Source organism: Lynx rufus, unplaced genomic scaffold (assembly GCF_022079265.1).
Source record: "Lynx rufus isolate CCGP_SWC_20201006 ecotype Redwood Valley unplaced genomic scaffold, mLynRuf1.p SCAF_5, whole genome shotgun sequence".
NCBI lineage: Eukaryota > Metazoa > Chordata > Mammalia > Carnivora > Felidae > Lynx > Lynx rufus.
In genome coordinates, this window is record NW_025814867.1 from 64,732,744 (window position 1) to 64,757,043 (window position 24,300).

At 42.1% G+C, this 24,300-nt stretch overlaps 1 protein-coding gene and 1 pseudogene across 2 annotated transcripts in view; one reads left to right on the forward strand and one right to left on the reverse strand.

Moving 5' to 3' along the window:
- Positions 1-24,300, forward strand: part of FNDC3B (fibronectin type III domain containing 3B) — a 361,487-nt gene that overhangs the window by 63,302 nt on the left and 273,885 nt on the right. For both annotated transcript variants that reach the window (XM_047099654.1, XM_047099655.1), the window contains exon 2: positions 15,375-15,513. In XM_047099654.1, the coding sequence (XP_046955610.1) occupies positions 15,403-15,513 (111 nt within the window). In that variant the 5' untranslated portion in view covers positions 15,375-15,402. The remainder of the gene's footprint in view (positions 1-15,374; positions 15,514-24,300) is intronic.
- Positions 81-13,187, reverse strand: LOC124527184 (replication protein A 14 kDa subunit-like; annotated as a pseudogene).

Genomic DNA, 24,300 nt, shown 5'->3' on the forward strand with positions numbered 1-24,300 from the left:
TAAAAAGAGAACAAATTAAATACTAAAAATCATAGAAATCTTTCCTTCAAATATCCGGGGCCTCCTTAAATAGTATTCAGTGTAGCTCATTTGCAATCATAAAAAAATCATCAAGATCAATCATACTGTACAACCCCCAAAGGAAAAAACCAAGGGAACTCATGGGTATTTTTCACAGCTTCATTGTAAAGTCCAAGATCAAAAGGATGGTTATCTTCTTTAAACTGGACATAAGATACACACATGATGGTTGCCTTGGCTCTTAACTCTTCCAGCTACTTCCATGATTCCAGAGATTTCTTCATCAAGGGGCTCCATCAACTCAATGGTCTCATGTTTTCCCTTCTCCATCTGAAAGAGTAAACATTTCCCAGTAGAATGACTCTTTTCCAGCCTCCCTACAAAGCAGACCAGCTGGATGATGAACTGAGCTAGCATGCTGGCCTTATGTGTGACCTGGGGAACTTCATCATGTCCACGATGATTGTTGTGAGCTTGATTATTTGCTTTGAGTACAGGGCATGAATCTGATCAGGAGAGGTTGAATGGGAGTCCCATCTAGCAGGCCTGGATTTACTGGAAACTGGTCCTACCCTGTTCCTGACCTCCAGTTTTGCTGACCATCCTTGCAGAGGGGGACCTGGCCCTCAACATCCATTTTCTTATCCCACCAGCCTCCTGTTCTTACTTCCTTCAAGATTTTACCAAATGAATGTGTTTCACCAAAGTGATTTATTTATTTATTTTTAAGTTTATTTATGTATTTTGAGAGAGAGAGAGAGCTAGCAGGGGAGGGGCAGAGAGGGAGGAGGGGAGGGAGGGAGAGAGAATCCCAAATAGGCTCTGCACTGGCAGTGTGCCCCTCCCCAAAGTGCTTTAAAGAGTGTAACATAAAGTCCTAAAGAGAGAAATTCCTGCTAGAATTGGATAGCTTTTCATTTGGATTGATAATTTTGTTCAGAATCTGTCAGGTGAATTGTGAATATACAGACTATAATATAAGGACAGCCATCTTTGTCTACTAGAGAGTGAACTGAAAATTTTCTTCTTTTACATCTAAGCAGCTTAGTTTGGTGCAGTAGTTCTCACAGTGTGGTGTGGGGGACCCTTTTGTGGGGATCATGAGGTGAGAACTATTAATAACCCTAAAATGTTCTTTGTCTTTTTCATTCCCATGCTTCTGAGTTCTTCAGTGACATTAATGGCAATATTTTTTGCATGTGTCTTTCATGCATTGTCATTATGGGAAATAGGAAAATTGAATTGGAGAATACGGGTTTTGTATCCGAGTTGACATTTAAAATTGTTTTGCTGGAAAGATTTTGACATCTTAACAGACTCCTCAGGTTTAGAATTTGCATGATTTCAGATTAAAAGTATCTTGCACTGAGCAGAACCTAGGTGTTTATTAAATGAATAAATGTAGCCCCCTTATATTTTCTTAATAAATTATATTAGTGTAATTAATGATGTCCTCCTCGTTCACAGGGAGTGTTTAGAATATAGGCAGGCACCATACATTCAAACATTTAGATTCATCCACTTGCACGTAAAGCACGTGGATAGGAGTCATTATTTTCATCTAGGAAAACCAACCTCCTTAATGCTCTGTGGTACGTGACAGTTTTTTTTTTTTTCCCCTTGAGAAGAGGAAAATAGTTTTCCTAAAGAATTCCACATTTTTGTGTTTTTTTAAAAAATGTTGGTCGAAATTAGTAATGTGGTTGCATATATTACCTCATACTAAAACTTTATAGTAATAAGTTAATCTGAAATAGTAAATAGATGTTTCCTTACATGAGTCTTTGCACCTGCTAATTTGTTTCTTTGCGAGTTTTGTCACTTCATGTGGACTTTCTGTTTCAGTAGGTTTTAAGCTCAAAGAAACACCTGGTGTGTGTTTTGTGTTTAGTCACTTTAAGTGAAATACCAAGTTGCTTATGAGAATGTCATCAATTGTAGTGATTCTTCAAGAAATAACACCATGCTGGTTTTCAGTGTATCCTATAGTATTCTCTCATTGACACCCACCCCCTTCGCCTTAGAGGTGGAGAAAAGAATGAGATATTAAAAAAAAAAAAAAATTGAACCAACATCTACGATTGTTAATGAAATGTCAGAAATCTTTGAAATACGTACGTAAGTATAAATAGACAAAACACCAATGATCTTAATGGTGCAGATTGTTTTCCTTATAAAGAGTGTTCTATGACATCTGTTTACATAAACAAAACTGGGTATGTAACGTAAACATGGTTGAATTCTATATGAGCTGATTCGAGAAACAATTTTAGTATCCTCCTGGCTGATCAGAAGTGAAGATTGAGGTAGGGGGCATGTTTTGAAGACAAACTCCTCTTCTGGAACACTTAAGTAGAGAAAAGAGGCCACAGCTGGGAAACCAAATTTAGACACTGGAGTTTATCTCCGATGAAAGGGTTCATAGAGCATGGAGGTCTGTTGACTCTGTGTTGTTTCATCAGAAGTATCCAGCTTGGATTCTGTTTTAGTTATCCAGTGTAACATTTCACTGTAATGCTGCTTAACCCCGTGCCTGTATTTCTAGAATCCTAGGATTCTAGTACAGTGACTGGCACACAGTGGGTGCTCAATAAATATTTGTTCAGCCAACAGATGATAATTTTGTTCAGGTCCTTTTGTAATGCCATTTTAGAAGGTATCTTTCAACTAAGTCCTTTTGAGATATTGAAAATAATAGAATCTCGAAACCCTTCGTATGAAAGGCCTTATTCTAACCACCTCATCAATAATTCGGTCAGCTGCATTCTTGCTTTTGTGGTTAGTCCTGGCACATCTCATTAACAGTCACCATGGAGAGTATCACTCTACTAGTTGAAAATATGGTTTATGCAGGGGTTTTTCCCCCTCCCTGGTTAACTTTTAACCATCTGGACTACATGCTAATACAATGAATTTGCTTACCCTTCTTTAAGCTACTTTAAAAATGTTTTAAAAATTATTAAATCTGTACCTTGGTAAGGATACATCAAAAATTCAGAGTTGTTGCTGTTGTATGGGGAGCAGTGGAGGATAGGTGAGAAATGTACTTTTACTGAGTGGCTTTGAAAGTTACTTTTTGAATTTTGTGTCATGTGCTTGTTCAATTAAAAAAAAAAAAAAAAAGGAAGGGGTGCCTGGGTGGCTCAGTCGGTTAAGTGTCAGACTTCTGCTCAGGTTGAGATCTCCTTGCTCATGGGATGGAGCCCTGTGTTGGACTTTCCACTGACAGCGTGGAGCCTGCTTCAGATCCTTGGTGTCTGTCTGTCTGTCTCTGCCCTTCCCCTGCTCGTGTGTGTATGTGTGCATGCTCTCTCTCTCTCAAAAATAAACATTAACAAAAAATAGAAAAGAAAAGGGGGTGCCTGGGTGGCTCAGTCCATTTGTTAAGCATCCAACTCTTGATTTCGGCTCTGGTCATAATCTCATGGTTTGTGGGTTCGAGCTGACAGCACAGAGCCTGCTTGGGATTGTCCCTCTCCCTCCCTCTCTCTGCCCCTCCCCACTGCCTCTCTTTCAGAATAAATAAATAAACTTAAAAAAAATAAAAATAAAAATACAGTTGACACACAATAGTTTATTAGTTGCATGTGTACAACAGTGATTCAACAATGATGAACATTGCAAAACACCATGATAATGTTTTATATAATTTTTAAAGCCACTGACCTGTGAATTCTGCATCAGCTTGTCCACTTTGTGTTTCCTTGGGAGAATCTTGAATGTTATAATCAGTTGGCTATTCTTACCATCACTTTCTATTTGAGTCTCCTTGGGCAGATTACTCAATAGTTGCTACATATGTAAAAGAGGAACACCGCCCACCTCACATGAATATTGTGAAGCTGGATGAGCATTAGTGTGAGGTGGTTCACACAATGCTCTTGCCACCCCCACCCCCACCCCCCCAGGCTAAAGGAAGATCTTCGGAGCTCTTCTTCTAACGCTTTCCCAGAAAGCAGTCAATTGTTTGGTGCTTGTAACACATTTTTACCCCCAAATAAAGGGTGTTATGTGTGGCTGTTAGGTACTCAGTGGTTGCACAAATGTGAACTTAATTCTTAATACGTTTGGGGTTTTATTAAAGGGGAGTCTAGAAGCCATGTTAAGCACCCCTGTTACAGATGCAGAAACTGAGATGCAGACAGCCTGTGCAGGAATACCCTGAACCACAGAGGACAGGCAGTGCTGTGGGGGTTTCAGGCAGATAGTGGTGCCTGAGGGCTGGGTAAGGAGTGAATTGCGGGTGCTGGGAAGGAGAGCGTGTCTTCTGACTTCACATCTCATCTCTTTCTACCTTCTCATGCAGTTTGGAGGTAGGTGGTCTGGTGGTGGGAAGTCTTAGAACTGGAGGGGGCTTTAGAAATGACCTTTCCAGGGGTGCCTGGGTGGCTCAGTCGGTTAAGGGTCCAGCTCTTGGTTTCAGCTCAGGTCATGATCTCATGGTTTCATGAGTTCAAGCTCCAACAGCACAGAGCCTGCTTGGGATCCTCTGTCTCTCTGTCTGTCTCTCTGTCTCTCTCTCTCTCTCTGTCCCTTTCCCACTCACGCTATTTCTGTCTCTCTCAAAATAAATAAATAAACTCAAAGAAATGACCTTTACATTCTTGGACTATAGTTTTCTAGACTTTTCTTCAATGCCCTATAGAAAAGGATATAAAGAAAGAGCCATACAAGTCCAAATTTCATTGAAAATACGTATTTTCAGTTACCTGCATCCATGGATAAAGTATGTGGGGAAAGTTAGGTTGGATATGTGTGTAAATAAGGGCTCATAGCTTTGGAATGTTTCATTGCAGGTGCTAGAGTGTCATCCTTGGGAGGTCAGATTTATTGTGCTGAGTGTAGCTGGAGTTGAGGTGTTCTCATAAAAATGTCTAATTACATATGTAAACTTCAAACAAAGCAAACTTCAAACTTGAACAAACCAAACAAACATTCGTTAAGCTTTTGTTTGTAGATGGGTCCCCTTTCCTTTTAGCTAATATTTGCAGAACTGAGTTGTTACGTATATACGGATGTGGATCTCAGGTCCAGAAACTGTAAATATACAGTGCTGTAATTTTTTTTTCCTATAGGTTTTATATTTTTTATTTAAAAAAATTTTTTTAACGTTTATTTATTTTTGGCAGAGAGAGAGAGACAGAGCATGAATGGGGGAGGGTCAGAGAGAGGGAGACACAGAATCTGAAACAGGCTCCAGGCTCTGAGCTGTCAGCACAGAGCCCGACTCGGGGCTCGAACTCACGGACCGCGAAGTCGTCTGCTCAACCGACTGAGCCACCCAGGTGCCCCGGTTTTATGTTTTTTAAAAGATTTGGGACGTATTGAGTTACGGAAGCAACCTCTGTATTATTTATGGAGAATTATAAAAGTAGCCTCAGATTAGTATAGTGTTTACATATAATCTGTAGATATATAGACTCCCCTTCCCCCACCAAAAATGGTGCCTTCTAGATAGTAGGGTTTTTTTTTTTTTTAATGTTTATTTATTTTTGAGAGAGAGAGACAGAGCATGAGACAGAGCATGGGGAGAGGCAGAAAGAGAGGGAGACACAGAATCTGAAACAGGCTCCAAGCTCTGAGCTGTCAGTACAGAGCCTGACGTGGGGCTTGAACTTGGGAATGGCGAGATCATGACCCAGGCCGAAGTCAGATGCTTAACCAACTGAGCCACCCATGCACCCCTGCGTAGTAGTTTTGAGTTCAGACATGGGTGTGCTTTGCCATTTAAGCAAAGGCAAACTAAAAGTACACACACACAAAAAAACATGTATGTATTCTTGAAGGCAAGGCCTATGTATTAGACAAGTTGGCATCCCTCCTTGTTCCCCAGATCACAGTGGACAATTCTTTTTTACTTTTTGCTTAAGCCATTATTTATTTTAATCCAGGGACGTGGTGGTGGTTTTAATCTGAACTCGATTTCACAGGATTTCTTTGTGGATTTAAACACTGCACCTGAATGTCCTGTGTTTATAATTGGATGCAAAAAGCAAGAATGTTTTTAACGCTGAGAACTTTTTAGACAACCGTGATTTAACTTCGCTAATGAACCCATATCAGACAAGAAGACAAATTCCAGACAATTTGTGCCTCAACCAACCAGCTGGGTGCATACCTACAGGTACTGCTCATGTCTCAAGAGGTTTTTCTGCTTGAACAGTGATCACCCCTCCTCCTTTCATTCACGTGGCAAGCCGTGGCAAGAGTCTTTCTTCCACAGCTGTGTGGAACTCAGCTGTAAAATTAGATTTCATTGGCATAAAAACACAGTGATTACCATCGCTGTTTGCTCAATACATTCTTTTTTCCAACATTTTGCTTAGATCCTTCCTCCCTTTTATGCACGAGGCTCAGGTTCTACTTTCACAAGTAAGAGCAACTATAGGTTTTCAGAGTTTGAGTAAGCCTCTTTCTAGCTTGAGTTTAATCTGTGTTAAGTCAGCAGTGGTGTTTGAAAGTGTGGTCTGTTAAGAGCAGAAAAGAACCTTAAAGGCTAATCTATACTCTTGTCCTTTTATGAAAGGGGACATTTCAACTTCAGAGTAAATGGGCAAACCCCGGATTAGAACTCAGACTTTGCAGTACTCAGTCCTGGAGTCCTACTGTAATGCTTTTTTTTTTTTTTTTTTTTTTAATGTTTATTTATTTTTTAAAAAAAAATTTTTTTTTCAACGTTTATTTATTTTTGGGACAGAGACAGACAGAGCATGAACGGGGGAGGGGCAGAGAGAGAGGGAGACACAGAATCGGAAACAGGCTCCAGGCTCTGAGCCATCAGCCCAGAGCCCGACGCGGGGCTCGAACTCACGGACCGCGAGATCGTGACCCGGCTGAAGTCGGACGCTTAACCGACTGTGCCACCCAGGCGCCCCAGTGTTTATTTTTGAGACAGAGAGAGACAGAGCATGAATGGGGGAGGGTCAGAGAGAGGGAGACACAGAATCTGAAACAGGCTCCAGGCTCTGAGCTGTCAGCACAGGGCCCGACGCGGGGCTCGAACTCACGGACCGCGAGATCATGACCTGAGCTGAAGTCGGCCGCTTAACCGACTGAGCCACCCAGGCGCCCCTACTGTAATGCTTTTTACCATAACACACTGGTCCTTTGAGCTCTTGATAGCCAAGGGGCTGTGAAAATTTCAGATAAAAATCCATAGTCCCTCTCCATATCCTTCCCCCCCCCCAATTTAATTTGATTTATTAAAAAGCAAAGGGGAGTGTTTTCCTGTCTCCAAGTACCTTTCCAGTCCACGGTATGGGAGAGGTGAGGGCAAGAAAAAACACTAAAACCACCCCAGCTTTCTCATGTCCAGGTTTGTAAATGGCCACATGCTAATCTGCATGGGCAGAGCCAGGCGCAGGGAGCTGGTTTCATGTTGCCGAGAAGGGAGAGGAAAACTCTCCTCTCAAGGCGCAGGGAGGTGGTAAAAACAGATGTGTGCTGATCGATGGGCAGATTTTTCTCAGCTCCAGAGGTAAAGATGATTGCACAGTGTTTCTGTTTTGTTTCAATCGCTTTTCCTCCCCTATTGATGCTATTGGTGTTTCCATAGTTATTATTAGAAAGCTGTTTCTTTCTAGTTTTGCTCTGAAGGCTAGAAATGACAACCATTTTCAGAGTTTCCAGGTCTTGAAATACCGGTCCAGGGGTTTACCTTTTAAAACCAGAGTGGAGCAGTAAGGAAAGAGGTTTTTCTGATGAGGAAGATAAAATAACAAATGATACTTGACATCGTATTAGTTGTCAGGAATGTGTACAGCTAACTTTTTTCCTTCTCTCCCCTCCTCTCTCTGAGCTCTCCCTCCTTCTTTGTCTTTCTGAATCTTGCTAATAAAGCTTACAAAGGGAGACCACACATTAGGAAGTTGTCAGTCTTTTGACTGATGGCATATGGGCGTAAAGGCCACCCAAATGAGACAAGGTTCGTGAACATAGTTTTTCTTTATTTCTTTTTTCTCTGCTCTGTGATTCTCTGTCATAATTCTGACTTTTCTACATTTTGTTTTGTTTTGTTTTACTACAGCCACGGCACAGACAAATGTAAATCAGCTGCACAAATGTTTGTCATAATAAATTTTTATTAGACTTAGCCATTTAGAAACTTGTAATCACTCATAAAGCATTAGCTACCTGATAGTTACATTGTTGTAAAAGAATACAGTGATTTTTTAGTTACCTCGTAGCACCCTTTTGCCCCAAACACAACTTGGTAAAGTAAACCCCCCCTGTCTTCCATGATTGAGTTAGTTTGTCCTTTTGTCTTTCTGACTACTGCTGGGGTTTTTCTTGCCTTTGCAACAAGAAAAAGTTGCTTTTTCTTATTAGTATTGTGTAAATGGCTAGAACGTTCCTCTGGTACGTTTGTAACAATTTTCTAAAAGCTGGCCCACAGTGTTAGAAGTCAATTGGTATTTTTAGTAGAGAAGGAAATTTTCTTGAAGTGTGAATCAAGCTATGGTTTTACTAATGTACCCATGACAGTATTTTTCTCTGGCTGTAGAACAAGCATGTTGCAGGCAAAATGTTTACATGCTGTTTAGATTATGTGAATGTGATTGGTTAATCTCTGTTTTATTGGAAAAAATACAAACCTTATGGAATCACAGTTATCTTCAGTGGCATGAATTTTGAAGAGTATTTATTAGGCCAAAAAATCAATCTAATTAGTATTACTTAGATTAATATTTTAATAAATATTAATAATTGACATTAATAAATATTAATTTTAATAAAAATTTAATAAAAAATAATTACGGGTTAATATTTATTAGATTATTTATTTGCCCAATTGCTTTATAAAAAGTTCCCATAATTGATACATTTTCATCAATGTCCCACTCATCAAGGAACCCATTTGGTTTCTGAAAGTGCATTTTAAAATGCAGAATGGAGGCGAAAAGTTAACGCTGATCATGTGCGTTCTTCTTATTGGTTTCCTCACCGCATCTGCTTTTTAGACCCTTCCCTAGGATCGTCTAGAAATCAGTCAAAAACAACGTCAGAGTGTAGGTGAAGTGAGCCTGGGAGCCTGTGCCTCAGGGCCTGACTTGAGATGTAACTCAGAGAGTCCCCTCCTTCTCCTGCAGCTGTGTGGGCTCCTTTGGTTCTGAGGGTTATACTTTGCTCCTTTTGGTGTTGTTACGTTTCTTTTTCTCTTGTCGTCTGAAACTAATTTGTGTACTGTACTGCCAACTCACATTTTGAATTAATGTAAGGAAATTTGGGTCATCGGCCCATGGAGTGAGGGACCAGGACATTTTGTTACTAATTTGAAGGCCAGGTTCACCGATTTAAAAACTCTCCCAACAGCTATTAGGGCTTTGGTTTTTTCAAGTTAGAAAAGCTTCCTAGTATATAATTGCTTTCTCTGGCCTTTGGAAATGGATCTGCGGTTCTCTCCTGAGAATCCAGTTTTTCATGAATTTGGCCAGTGTGTTTCTTGGTATAGGCTGGGGCCAAAATACCATGGAAAACCTTTTTAGACTTGGAGTTGGGAAAGCCAAATAAGAGGAAAAAGTAATAAGCCAGTTGCCTAGAGTAATGTAAAAACTGAAGACCTTTTGTAATATTCTTTTAAAATAAGGTGTTCTTTAAAAGCTTTGGGGCATATTTGGACAGAGTTAAATGTCTTAACTAACAGTGAGGATCTGTTCGTTTCTCAGAGCGCCCAGCCCCCACGCCTGCTGTTAGCTCAGGACTTCTTCCCTAGTGCTGGGCCTTGCTAGCAGGTAATCAAGGTGGCGAACGACTGGCTCTCGCAGGAGAGGGGGAAGTTAACCACAAGTGCTCGTGTGGCATCCCTCCCCTGTCAGTCAGAAGACGAGAACTAGCTGGGCATGAAGCACTTGTGGTTTTAGTGTTAGGATGTGTGGTTAGGGGGAGAGGTTGTGAAGGCCTGTGGTTGTTACCGAATTCTTTGAAATGGAAGCATGGGTATGGGTAAGAACAAAATAAAGAACAGGAGTGAAACCTTGGGGCCCTGTGTAAAAATAAATAAATAAATAAATAAATAAATAAATAAATAAATAAATAAATAAATTCAGAGGATTAGAAAAAAGCATTGTAATAGAGATCATCCATTTTCCATTTTTTTAATTCTCATTAGTCTTGCAGCACATTTATTCTTTATTTGTAAAGGGTAGTGGTCTAAAGAATGAGATCCTTGCAAGAACTCTGTTGTGTGTGAAGGGGACGGTGTGAATGTGGTACAGCCTTGTCTGAAATACTTGAGTTCCATGATCCATTTGGCCAGCCCGGATACACATTTGTCTAGGGGAGAAAGAACCCAGACCAGAAAAATGAATGTTTTGTCAGGGTGGTTTGTCATGAGACTTTCTGACTCAAATAAAAAACAGTTACAGCTCAGTTTTCCAGAGATCACACATCTGGCCATTCAGCTTCTCTTAGAGCTGATAATCAGCAAATGGTCAAGGAAGGTGGCTCAAGGCACATAGGGGAGCTTCAGTGACCCCACAGAGACTGTTCCTTTCTACTCGTGTACATGACTAGCAGTCTGGCTTCCTAAGGAGCCCAAGGAAGAGGTAAGACAGCAAATTTAGGATGCCGTCCTGAAATGTGAGGAGGGATGGTTTGCAGTGTTGCCTAATGAGAAAGAGGAAAAAACCCAAAAAGTAGGCATGAATTTCTCTGCGTACAAGGTCAAAATGCTTCAGTAACTCCTTAACACATCACCTTGTGATTGCACACAGTGTTGTTGTAAACAGTGACCCCACATCCCTGAGAAAAACTAAAGTTATGGCCAGCCTTCTCTGTAATGAAGATGTGTGACTTTCCATCCACAGTCATTGCAAATAGAGTAAGTTTTGGTCCTCATGGTCAACTGTTTGGGTAGTAAGCCTTCCACATTTATTGCTTCATCTTTTCATTCCATTAAAAAGTCATATGGGGTCTCTTGGGTATGTCACATGGGTCTCCTCAGAGTGGTGGGGTTGAGGCACACCTGTTCAAATGGAGGACCGGTGCAGTTTATTTGGGTTACCAGTCCAAACACAGGAGACTCACCTTCTCAGGAGCTGATCGATTGAATGATTGATGCCTAGTAAGCCTTCCCAAGTCTTCCGGCTGGACTTACTTAACCTTCTTTTTTTTTAAGTTGAAGTATTTATTTTGAGAGAGGAAGAGAGTGCGAGCAGGGGAGGGAGAGAGAGGGAGAGAGGGGACAGGATCTGAAGCAGGTTCTGTGCGGACAGCAGACAGCCCGATGTGGGGCTCAAACTCAAAAGCTGTGAGATCATGACCTGAGCCGAAGATGGATGCTTAACTGCTTATCCGTCTGAGCCACCCAGGCGCCCCCGGACTTAAACCTTCTTTAACTGTCAATGTTTAATGGCAGTGTGGTTTTCCCACTTTAATACCTGAATATTTGACTTTGCATTTTGTATTGGGGAAACTTGCTACATTTCTCCTCATCACTGGGAAATAACCAAAAAGGTACTAGTGTGTATCCTATTTTATGTTTTGCATCTGTGGTTTTCATTTTTCTTAAAGTCCCCTTCTTGCCTTTTCGCTTATCCTTCAGTCTGTGATGCTAAATTGTATTCCGTCATAATGTTAAGGGACAACTTGGACGTGGTTTCCTTTCTAAATAGCTGGGCATTATCTTTTTTTTTTTTTTTAATGTTTATTTATTTTTGACAGAGAGAGACAGAGCATGAGCGGGGGAGGGGCAGAGAGGGAGACACAGAATCTGAAGTAGGCTCCAGGCTCTGAGCTGTCAGCACAGAGCCCAAGGCAGGGCTCGAACTCACAGACCTCGAGATCATGACCTGAGCCACCCAGGTGCCCGGGCATTATCTTGCTTAGAGATAACTTACTGATTATTTCCATATATCTCTTGCATTTCAGGCAAATGAAACTCTCCTACGTATGCGTATGGAGCCTAGAAATGGGAATTTAAATATTGCTGGCTGTGTGTACCACCTCACCTCGATGAATCTCTTACCTAATATTCCACTCAGGATAAAGTCTGGTTTATCTCTGCTAAAACTCCGAGATTAGAAAACAGACGTCGGCTTTTAGCAAGCCAGTGGCCTAGGAAAAAAGAGGATCGATCAGCAGCTTTGGTTATGGAGAAGGGAAACTCTGTGCCAGGGTTCACAGTGGCTTTCTATGCATTATATTCATCCTTCCATTTTCCTCCATGATTAACAGTGTGGTTGAGTTTAGACAGTAGGAGTGTCTGATGTTTATAAATTCTCACTGATTGCCATCTGAGTGATGGTCGTATAGTTGACTTTATTTTATGTGCAGTTCCTCCTGTCTTCCCCTCCCCTGCTCCCTTCCGCAGTCTGCAATAACCACTATACATCTGTGAGGTAGACAATCCATTGTAGTAGGGGGGAAGAAAAAAAAAAAAAGGATTCAGGCATCTTTTTTTCTTTATAGAATAGTTGCATTACCAGAATTGTCTGTACAGTTTTCAAAAGCAAATGCCACTTACCTCTTTTTGCCGGTGGACTTGGGTTTCTTCGGGTGTTTTTGCAACTCTGGGCTCCCATCCTACATCTGTCTATAAAACCCGTGTGGGCCTCAGGTCTCTCCCCTAATCCCAGAGTTGCAGGGCCTAGAGTTTAACTCCATAATTTGGAAGTGACATCTGTGCTTAAGAGTGTTACCTGGCAAGACAGGATTGCTATGTCCTGTTAATAGCGAGTCCCATTGTGTAACATGGCACCAACCAGGAGCTTTCTTCCGTTGCAACTGTCACTGTAAGATATAATGTTGGTGTTGAGATATTCTTTGGTATTAGGGCCAGCGGGCCAGGAACGCTTGAATTTTGTGTCGGATTACAACTGTCTCCTGCTACCCAGTGCCTGCAGTTATCCCCAAGAGACAGTGACAAATAGGAATAAAATAGCACTGGTGAATTGGATTTGAGTCTCAACCCCAAATACTGAAAATCAGGCAGCTGGGTTGGACCAGTGGAGCATAAATAGCTTTAGCCCAAAGCAGGTCCTGACTAAGGACCTCAGTCCTGGCCCCCCTCCTCCTAGCCCCCCATCATCATTTACTGTTCTCTGGCCTAGTGGCGGGACCTCCAGGCTGCAGGGACCTACCGGCAGGCCCCGAAGTTGGTTTGCTCTTGCTGCCTCATTGGGTGAGAAAAAAGGTGCAGGTTCCATCCTTGTGCTCGTGTGTGACATGACCGGGGACTGCTTGCGTGGCAAAGGGCTTTGGCCCCTCACTGCTTTAGCAGGGAAGGGAGAGAAGACAGAGCCATAATCTGTGCCAGCAAGTGCCTTGGAACTCTTCCTGGGGAGGAGTGAAGAAAAGATAGAGGAGAGTGCTTCTTCACCCCAGAGGCTTCATAGTCAGACCCCTGATGTAAATTACTGCCCTGTTTATCCAGCCTGCAGTTCGGAAGAAACGTGAAGTAAAACATTCCACTTAAGAAACAAGCCTGTGTAATATCAGCAGTCTGGAGAAAGTAGCTGGCCTTTCCTCATGCACTAGTAGGATTAAGTATATTAGGAATACAATTGACATGGACATCAGTTCTCCATCGTTCAACCTACTCAAACGGTGATGTCATGACAGTGTCAATGGGATTACCTTAGTTAATTTTATTGAGCAAGAATCTGTTTCCTTCATCAGGATAAACTATTGGGCTTTGGGTTTTGTACCTTTATTTGCTTAGGAACTGAGTAATTGCCTCATAAAACAGCATGATGGTACTATTAACACTGAATTATAAGACCTGTTATTATAGAATGTGCTTCCTTAGTTGGGACAAGACTTCGTTGTTTGGTGCTTAAAATAATTAGTTTCTCCGAATGGGGTTATAATGAATAGTGTAAAATTTTACCTATTTAAAATAAAAAAGTTTACAATCTCTTGGGTGGCTTTTATGCATCATTTGATACTTCCAGAGAAGGATTTTCTTTGGGTGGGATTGTGGGAGAGGGAAGTATATTTAATGTTCAGAATGGAGGGGTTTAAGAATGAGAAAAATATTTGTTTTCTGTCATACGCATCTGGGACAGATTTGAGACAGCCATTAAAGGATTTGTCCCACAGTTTTGCCTGGTTTGGACATTGAGTATTAAAGTGTTCATTGATCAAATATCCTTGCATTTGATATTTGGGAGGGCTTTATTATGAATGACAAAAAGTTTATGTGGCTTTATTTCTGAATGGACTTAAATGCATGTATTTGTTGTCTCTTCCTTGCACATGCTATTAAACTTTTTGTGCCATAAATTTTTAGGCATAAGTGAAGGATGTTTAAATACTTCTGAAAGAACAAATTATAATTCTGTATAGGAATTTGTTATTGTTTTTCCGACTATTGTATTGGAAAGCTAATTATTGGTACCAAGTACCATTTTGGAATGAGAGTGCACTTTGTACTGTTTTGAATACTTATTTGAAAATCATTTATTCCGTGAAGCAAGGTAGTCTGCCTTTCAGCCCTACACTGCACAAGGTGCCTTGGGTTCTGTCTGGGATATGGGGAAGTTCAAGATCTCCACAGCGATAAAGATATAAATACACAGCAGGTTAAATTCAATTCAAGGAAATGACGAGAGAGAGATAATTAGAACATGATTAATTACTAAATTAATGGCAAGGTCAGAAATTGTAACAATTGCAGTATAACCTTTGTTAACTTGCTTGGATTAGCTGCTTATGAACAGTATTTTGATCTTAATGAAAGGGAACACCTGTTTTTATAGGTCATCCTCTTTGGCCTTGTTTTCTGTAATTAAAGATAATGATACCACCAGTTTTTGTTTGACACTTGACCTTCTCACAGTTTTGTCTAGTTTTAGATCCAAAAAGATCCCTGGGGCAGGGTAGTTGCTATTATTCATATATTTTAAAAAATTATAACTAAAAGACGAAGTCTAGGTCCAGGAGGTTATGTTCACATAGCTGCTTGGAAACTCAAGTCTGTGGTCTCCTAGTTTAGGCTGTTTTCTTGCTTTTGCTTTACCCTTCTTGGGGGCTGACACAATTATGCAGTGCTCTAGGGGCGTCTGGGTGGCTCAGTCAGTTGAGCGTCCAACTTTGGCTCAGGTCATGATCTCACGGTTCGTAGGTTCAAGCCCCACGTCGGGCTCTGGGCTGAGAGCTCAGAGCCTGGAGCCTACTTCAGATTCTGTGTCTTCCTCTCTCTCTGCCCCTTCCCTGTTGTGCTCTGTCTGTCTGTCTGTCTGTCTGTCTCTCTCTCTCAAAAACAAATACTAAAAAAAAATAATGCAGCACTCTGTGATTACAATGATTTGATTTTCAGCTGACTTCATCACAGTGCACTTAAATTGCTGACTTGTTAGAGATGACTTTTCGGGGTCCTGAGTCCTTTTTAAAAGATGGTGGTTCTTTTGCAGGAAGCCAGTTGAGGGAAATTCTCCATGAATGTACGTCACAATGATGATGACCGACCAAATCCCTCTGGAACTGCCACCATTGCTGAACGGAGAGGTCGCCATGATGCCTCACTTGGTGAATGGAGATGCAGCCCAGCAGGTTGGTGCAGCAAGAGGGGAATTTAAGTACAGTTGTCTGAGTGCAAAACATTAGCTCAGTCATTGTTTTTGCTTGAGATTCAATATCTGTGATTTTGAACATTAATAGTTCCGGAGGTAGGCGGTGCTGTTGTAGAATTACTGTATGCTTTCAAAAAATATCCCATTGTGTTTTCTGAGAACAGCAAATCTGATCTCATTCAGTTAGTATTCCTGGTGAAGCGTCACAAAAATGTCTGATTTTGGAAATGAATCATTTTGAAAATATGTACAAGTCTTTGGAATAAAATGTCTGTTTATCCATGTCCTATATTATGCTTGACTGGTTTGCCTGGTCGGCCAGAGCAGGACACTCAGAGGGAGGGTCAGGTTTTGATCTCACACAGGGCGTGAGTGACCTGGGCAAGATGCACAGGCCCATGTGAACCCACTCTGGCTCCCGGGGCCACCCTTCCATACATAGAGCCTGCTGCTCAGAAGATGATGGTACTTCTTTTCTGTAAAACTTCTTTGTCAGTATTATTGAATGCTACTGAGTAGAAAAGATGTTTCTGAACTCGTTCATGTAACGCTTGGGAAGAGAGAGATTTAAGTGGTAAGTAAAACTGTAAGGAAATTATTAGGTGAGCTATTCTGATAACACATTGTTTTTATTGACCACAAAAACCGGGTCTGCTTAGTCTTCTATTAGATAAATAGCGTTTGTCTTTGTGCCGTTCTTTAGAAGCGTGAAAGTTTCTGTCTTAGGAAAAGTAGAATTGGGAACAATTGCTTGAAGAGTATTTACCCAAACTCTGTCAATGATTCAAGTGAGTTTTAGACAGCCATTCAGGTGATGGGAGTACATGCCCATTTCCCCTCCCCGCAATCCTTCCCGGTACAGGAACACCCTTTCTCCATCATAGCCCATTCATGCGGCATCTCTGCCTCTATTGGATCTTACTTTGCTGCCTCATTTATTTATATTACTTTCTTCTTCTTTAGACCGTGACCCTCTCAAGAGCAAAGAATATCTAATGGTGCTCAGTAAACGTTGGTTGGTTGAGTGAATTTCACCCCTTCTCACCTCTGATATAGGCATCTCCCTTCCTGACTCTTCAGTCTCTCTCTCTCGGTGCTGGATCATTGCCATTAATCACACCGTGGTGTCTTTTACCTCAAACGCACAAACAGCCACCCCATTCCCCCACCCAACAAAGCCAGAGCCTCTCCCTTGACTCCACAGCCCTTCCCAGTTACCACCTCCTGTCTCAGCTCCCTCGTGGCAGGTCTCCTCTAAGCACAGCCTCGGCCCCCTTAGCTCCATTGCTCCTCAACCCCAACATCTTCACTTGGACCTGCTACCCTCCTTTCCCCAGCCTGTCACCAAGGCCTATTGGCTTCATCTCAGGACCACTTGCTGAAACCATAATTTGCCACGTCCACTTCACTTCCGCTCCCGCCGCTGGACTCCAAGCCGACGTCTCTCACCAGGGAGGACACTTCCTCTCACTGGTCTCTCTGCTTTTATTTTTGCCACAGAAGGTATTTGCCACACCGCCCTCGTTGGAGAGAGTTGCTAAAAAACACATGCATCACGTCAGTGCCCTGCTCAGAGCTGTCCTGTGACACCCGGAATAAAATCCGAGTGAAGGGCCATGGCCCGGCAGCCTTCTGGCTTTAGTCCTTACGCTCTTCATCGTTCTCCCCCTGATCTGCTCACGGGAAGATCTCCAGAGTGCCATGAATTGTTCAAGGTGCAGTGTCTGGTCTCCCTTCTCACTAATTAAAAGGTTTAAAAAAACCCCAACGTGCTCAAATGCGACTCAACTTGGAACGCATCTTGGGACTCAGCGTCGTCACCTAGTTCCTGTTTGCACGTGTGTACCTGGGAGACCCAAGGCCACCTACTCATGCTGTTACTACTGTGCACCATTTATGTGTTTTGATGGTTCCTTCCTCATTCTGTGATTCAGTCTGCACAGAACACCCTCTTGTAGTTTATGAAATCTAGCACACAGAGTTTTCTAATTCTTTCTTTAGAAGTAAACTTTTTTGTACCTAGAAACGACCAGAGCCTGAAAAGACTATGACGTCCTCAGGCCATGCGGCATTTCACTGCTCTGTGTGTCTACCTCAGCTCCAAGTAGAAGCTGCTTCATAATTTTGGTGTATCAAGTCACATTTTTATTTTATTTTGTTAAAAAATTTTTTTGTTAATGTTTATTTTTGAGAGAGAGACACACACACACACACACACACACACACACACAGAATTGAGTGGGGAAGGGGCAGAAGAGGGAGACCCAGATTCTGAAGCAGGCTCCAGGCTCGTTTGCGAGAGCTCTCTCCTCACAGAAAGCCCTACTAATGCTTTTGAAGGCTTTTACTGCGCTGTCCCTCTGAGGCAACACCTTTTCATCTCAACGTGGACCTTTTGGAGACACAGGGCTGACTTCAGTGATGGACGTTGCAGGCGCTGCCTGGCAGGCCCTTGGGGGTGACATTTTGAGGGAGGCAGCCCTTGAGCCTCCTCTCCAATTCTACCATTCTAAAATGCTGCCCACTGGCCACGGGGCTGTGCCTCTGCATTTCTGCCGGGAGCGTGTATAGCGAGGCTTACCTTGTGTGTGTGTGTTTACAGCATTCTTAATACTTTGCAGCTGTGCGGAGGACATTCTAAACATTTCCGTATATGCAAAAGAACCACCGCAGTTATGAGAAAGCTCCTCAGTCCCCACAGGCCTCCTCCTCCTGAGTTTTGTACTGATGGTTTCTGGATTTAGTACAGGTCCTTGGCAAGATACGCAGCCCTACTCTGGCTCTCGAAATAAGAGACACTGTTAATTTTCATGATCCAAAGCTTGAAACTTTGGTCATTTTATAGAGGTAGTAGGAAAAAGATGATTCTTTTCTTAAAATGAAAAGCCACCCTCATGATTGAAGATGTAAGAAAACTATATATTGCCAACTAAAAAACAAACAGGAACAATGGTAAACACGGAGTGTGGACCGAAGCGACTTAACAGCTTTGCTTATGTAACAGCTTCATTGAGATATAATCCACATGCCATGTAATTTGCTTATTTAAAGTACACAATTCACTGGAATTTGCTACAGTCACAGAATTGCACAACCATGACCACAATTTTAGAACCTTCTAATCATGATACAAAGAAACCCGGTTGCAGTCACTTCCCAGGCCTTTCTTCCCCATATTCCCAGGCGACCACTAATCTACCTTCTCTTTCTGTAGATAATTTGCCCGTTCTGGACCTTTCATGTAAATGAACTCGTGCTATATGTAGCCCATTGTGGCTGGCTTCTTCCACCTAGTGTAACCTTTTCAAGGATCATCTGTGTAGCGGCATGTATCGATATGTTATGCCTTTTTTATTGGCATCACGTGGATATGTTACATTTTGTTTATTCATCCATCAGTGGATGGACATTTGGGTCGTTTCCACTATTTGCCCATTATGAATAGTACTGCTGTGAACATTTGTGTGCAAATTTTTGTGTGGATGTATATTTTCATTTCTCTTGGATATCTACCTAGGATTGAAATGGGAGCAGCTTTATTTTGAACTGTTGTTTTCTAAATAAAGTATCTCTGTTTCTGTCACTATAATTTGTTCTACCTCTGAATAGATCAGCATAGCTAAATAAAGTTTGCTTCTTTTAATATGCCTGCCAGCATACTATTCTTGTGTTCTAAAAATCAGGTTTCCTGACCTGAGTTTTTGTGTATGACCATATCAATTATAGTGAATGCCCATCAATAATCAGAATATTGGTGCAAACATTTTCAGAACCTATGGTATATAAATTTAACTACCTTTGTTAGAGACTATTAGCATATTTTAGAGGTAATGTAATAGCTAGTTTTAAGCACAAAAGAGTAAGTCTCAGCCCAATTTCCAACTTTTTCTATTGGTTTAATATTTTAATAATCTCTGAAGAATTACAGCAGTCAGGGGTGCCTAGGTGGCTCAGTCGGTTGAGCGCCCAACTTCGGCTCAGGTCATGATCTCACAGTTTGTGAGTTTGAGCCCTGTGTCGGGCTCTGTGCTGACAGCTCAGAGCCTGGAGCCTGTTTTGGATTCTGTGTCTCCCTCTTTTTCTCTGTCCCTCCCCCACTCACACTCTTGTCTCTCTTGCTCTCAAAAATAAATAAACATTAAAACAAAAAAAAAGAATTACAGCAGTCACCAGGGTTTAAATAAGGAAACCATTAGGTTGAGAACAGAAGTGTTAACATACAGTTTGCTGATTTGCTAACTTAAATCTGTGACACTTGTAACCTAGAGGAGGGTGGAATGCCTCTTTATATTCTCGTGTTGTTGGTGACTCTTCTCATATATGTGTTCATGAAGGAGTCAGTGGGGATGGGTTAGATGCCCCTCTGTCCTACTGTTCTTTGATGGAAAGTAGCAAATGTTTGGTAGCCATGTTATATTTCTTTTGTCTTTCTCCACCCCGCCCCGCTTTAAGCTTGCACAGTATTAATTGCTAATGAGTGTTCTTACTGCCTCTTCTTCAGGAAGTAGATCTCCTTAAATGTAAACAGAAAACTTGTTTCTCCTTCCAGTTCAGGATAACCTGTAAACAGGCTTGCCCTGGAAGACAGGTTAAAGTACCTCAGCCGTGTCCGTAGTTCTCTTGACTTTGCCTGTTCCTTTTGATCAGCATTCAGCATGTCATTTTATCAAGACTGAGTTCCCCGCCCCGCCCCCCCCCCCCCCTTTTGTTTCTTCTTTTCGAAAGCCTTTGTTTCCACTAGACAGAATACACAGCCAGAGATTTCCTGGAGCATTCTTTTGAGTACACATTTCCAGACAGCACGTTAAACATATTAAAACTTTCCACGTTCAGATGGTGCTCGTCATCGGCGTGTCTTTTACATCAAATGTGCTTTTCCTCCTAATCCAGTGACCCTTTCTGTTCTGGTTGATATCTTCTTAATAACTTTTCCTTGATGGCTTCCTTTCGTGCATTCAGTAGTTCAAATCCTCTCACCATGCAGGTTTACTCTTTAAATATCCTGATAGCCACCGTGTCAGGGAGACACAGAGAGTGTTTTACAATCAGTACAGCGGAGACAAATGGATAAACAGTTCTTGGGAAGTTTGCCCGGGAAACAGAAAGATACTCAAATGAGAATGGGACCGGTGGTGAAAATAGAGGCTGCAGCTATTATTGCCGAGCAACGTTACATAACAGCTCTTTTTATGACAGAATCCTATTTAGAGGCTGGGGCTCGGGTCAAAGATAGAGAGGTAGGTTGGTCAAGTGTTGGGTTTGGGAAACTCAGCGTGGGGCAGCTGGGTCTCAGGGCAGACTCTTCGGCATCCAGGTGTAGAAGTGCACAAGTTGTGCACAGATGTTGAAAGAAAATGGTTACCGCAAGCTGCCATCCAAGTTCTCTCTACCCTTCACACATAACAAGGCCGCAGGTGTCAAGGGACTGCGGTCATCTTTTCTTGGAGATTTGGGGTAGAAAGGAGGAGAGAGAGGGTAGGATTTACGACTGAATTTAAGGAGTGACTCAGTAATAGATTTGTTCATTTAAAATTTTTTTTTTTTAACATTTATTTATTTTTGAGACAGAGAGAGACAGAGCATGAATGGGGGAGGGTCAGAGAGAGAGGGAGACACAGAATCCGAAACAGGCTCCAGGCTCTGAGCTGTCAGCACAGAGCCCGATGCGGGGCTTGAACTCACAGACCGTGAGATCATGACCTGAGCTGAAGTTGGACGCTTAACCGACTGAGCCACCCAGGCGCCCCTAGGTTTGTTCGTTTTAATAAGTATTTGTCCCATGTGTTCTGTCCCAGCGTTGCCCTAGGTGCTGGTAGGTGCTGGCAATGCAAAGATGAATGCGACTGTTCCTGCCCTGAAGGAAGGAGCGATCGAGTTGGGGAGCAAAACGTGGTTTACCAAAATAAAGAGGCTGTATTTATACATGTGTAGAGCCACAGGAGAAGTGCTTGGATTGTAGAATACGTCCGTGCTCTGGGAGCGCAGGGGAGGGGTGGACCAGGAGTGGAATAGGCGGGCAGGAAGACCGACCTGGCTAGGAAGAGTGTCTGTGGGGAGGCTGAGCCTGAACAGACACCTCACTTGAAGCGAAGTCTGGGACTGTTACTCAGCTTTGCGTATCAGGTAATCGTGTTCTGTTTTATGAAGTGACGCTGCTCTGTAGGGATAGTATATTCAGGGGAGGGCTAATGTTAGCGGTGCTCCAAACTGCATCTGCACATTCTACCCTCTCTTTTCTGGCGCCTTTGCTCTTCAGTGTTCTTGTCAGTGCATCTTTTTGTCTTCCGATGCATCCAGTGTGGCTGTGCGTCCCATGATGTCCTTCAGAATTACTGACCCCATAGAGATGCAGAGTGGGGGCACCTCTCTCCCAGAGCTACCTTCCAGCAGCACAGGCAGCCACCCCTGCTTCTGAGGGCCTGCTTTCAGCTGTAAAAAAAAGGCGTGAGTTTATCCAGGTCTGTGGTCTGGTTTGACAATCCTCTCTGCCTTAGGTTTTCCAGTTTCGCTCACTACAAAGGCTTCTGAAAAGTCATAGCCTATGCATAATCTCTGTCTCATAAAGGAAAATGTTGATGCTATATTATCAGAGGCTGTTGTTATATGTGGCACCCACGATAATTACAGCATATGACATGTAATTATGACAGCTCTGAGCTGTCTGGGTTGAGAGACACTTCAGAATTTAATTAGCCAAAGGCAATAATAATGAGACAAAACGTAGGCCGTATCCTTCAAATGGGAGAAATTGAGCTGCCTTCAAAAAGGAGAGGATTAAGGGAGAACACTGGAGTGGCAAAGTTGCATTGCAAAACAACGGCAATTTTAAACTCTACGGTGGTTTTAACATTATGACTGTTTTCAGTTTACTGCAATGTTTGACCGTCTGGCTGCACTGTAAACTCCAGGAGAGCAGGGACCGTGTCTCTTTTTCACACCACGCCTGGCGTCTGAGGTAGCACTTGGTAAATCCTTCAGAATGGGTGAAGGATGAGTGAAACGAGCAAATTTAATTCGTCTAAACCAGGGCTTGAAAACAGGCTACTTGTTGCATCTGTCATACAGGCCTCCTCCACCCCCCCTTCTTTGTAATTGATACAATTATTGAAAAAAAAATTAGGTTGCTGGTACTTAAAAATTGGAAGATTTACATAAAATTCTGGATCTTTCTATGTATCTGGAAATCCCAGAAGATCTGATGACACTGGGCTGGTCTTCCCACTTGGCAACAATGACTGGCAGAAAATGGCAACTGCCCGCGTTAGATGGGGACCGTCTTTCTCAGGCCCCACTGTGTCCACTTCACTCAGCTTCCGCACTCGCCCGGGTGCTATGGCCATCCGAGTTGGAACCTGGAAACTGTCAACCTTTTTACCTTTGAAATTGCATCCTGCGTTCACGCAGTTCATGTTTTAAATAGAGCAAAAATGTTTGACTTTTCAGGCACACTCATTTTTGTATCCTACTTACGAAATGATTTTCAGCCTCTTAGTTTTCTACTTACGACTTGTGAAATGAACTGCTGTGGGCTTTGGTTCACCTGGCTTTGTGGGAGGGTTTCAATTATATGTCTTACAAGTTAGGACCCACGTATTGTTTTCTTTGGCCTCTGCTTTTCGGTGAGCAGAACTTGGGCCCCCAATCAGTGCCACATTGAGAGCTCCCCAAAGCATCGGAAGGGCAGAAGGAACAACCCGGCGCCTTGGTTTTTACTGTTTACAGACCAGTTAGGGACATTAAACACAGATGCAAGCTATCATCGTTCCAAGGGCAGAGATGCAGATACTTGTGTTTATAATCTTGCTTTTCAGTCTCCAAGAATTGAGGCTTCCTTAAATACTTATTGAAATAGAATCTTTTCAAAGCAGACTTTTCCTGGTTATTACCTAGATGAGGCATTTAATACCATTTCTGTATTAACTTTCTCCTTGGATAAGATTAAATATGATAGTTTTCCGACCTCTAATGTCTATTTTCTTTTGCAAATGTGTATGTGTCATGTTAAATGTGATGTGACAGCCATTGCTGTATCACACAGTGCAGTAAAAATAATATATATACACACACAGAGGAAGCAAAGATCCGTCTACATGTGTTAAGACATATGTTTGCATATAGCCATTTTCGTGTTGGCAGACTTTTCTCTTTTTTGTTCAAATGATTGATTTTAAAAGTAAGATTATATAGAAATGATATATACAAGACAATAGTGAGCAAGCTGCATAAAATTAGTAACATGAATCTTTACGTTCCAAATGCTTATGTAAAAATTAAACAGCCTACCGAGAAGCCAGTTGCTCAAGTGACAACAGTATTGTAACTAGGTTACAATTCTGGGTTTAGCTACCTTCAGACTACATTTATTTCCCCATTTAAATTGGGGTTGGCCAGAATTAGGTGCCTCTTAGTAATTTTCCAGCCAGCTCTACGTTTCGAATAAACTGAAGCTGAACTGTAGTGGGCCTCCAGAAAAAACAGAATTCGTGTGCCATTTTCGTGTTCATTCCTACATCGCTATTGCTTCTCTGCCCTGGGCCTTTTTCCTTAATAGGCGACCATCAGATCAGATCATTGCTGGAAGGGAATGTGTTTTATGGGCAGCAGGTGTGTTTGGCGTGATCATTAATTGGAATAATTTGACCCTGCCTCTCCTGGATCCACTCTTTATTGCCCATTTCTTGCTCCTTGCGGTAGAGTAGGTGTGCGTTTGGATAAAATGGACAGCCTCCATTTAGAAAATTCCTTTGCTAAGGGTTTCTGCTTGGCA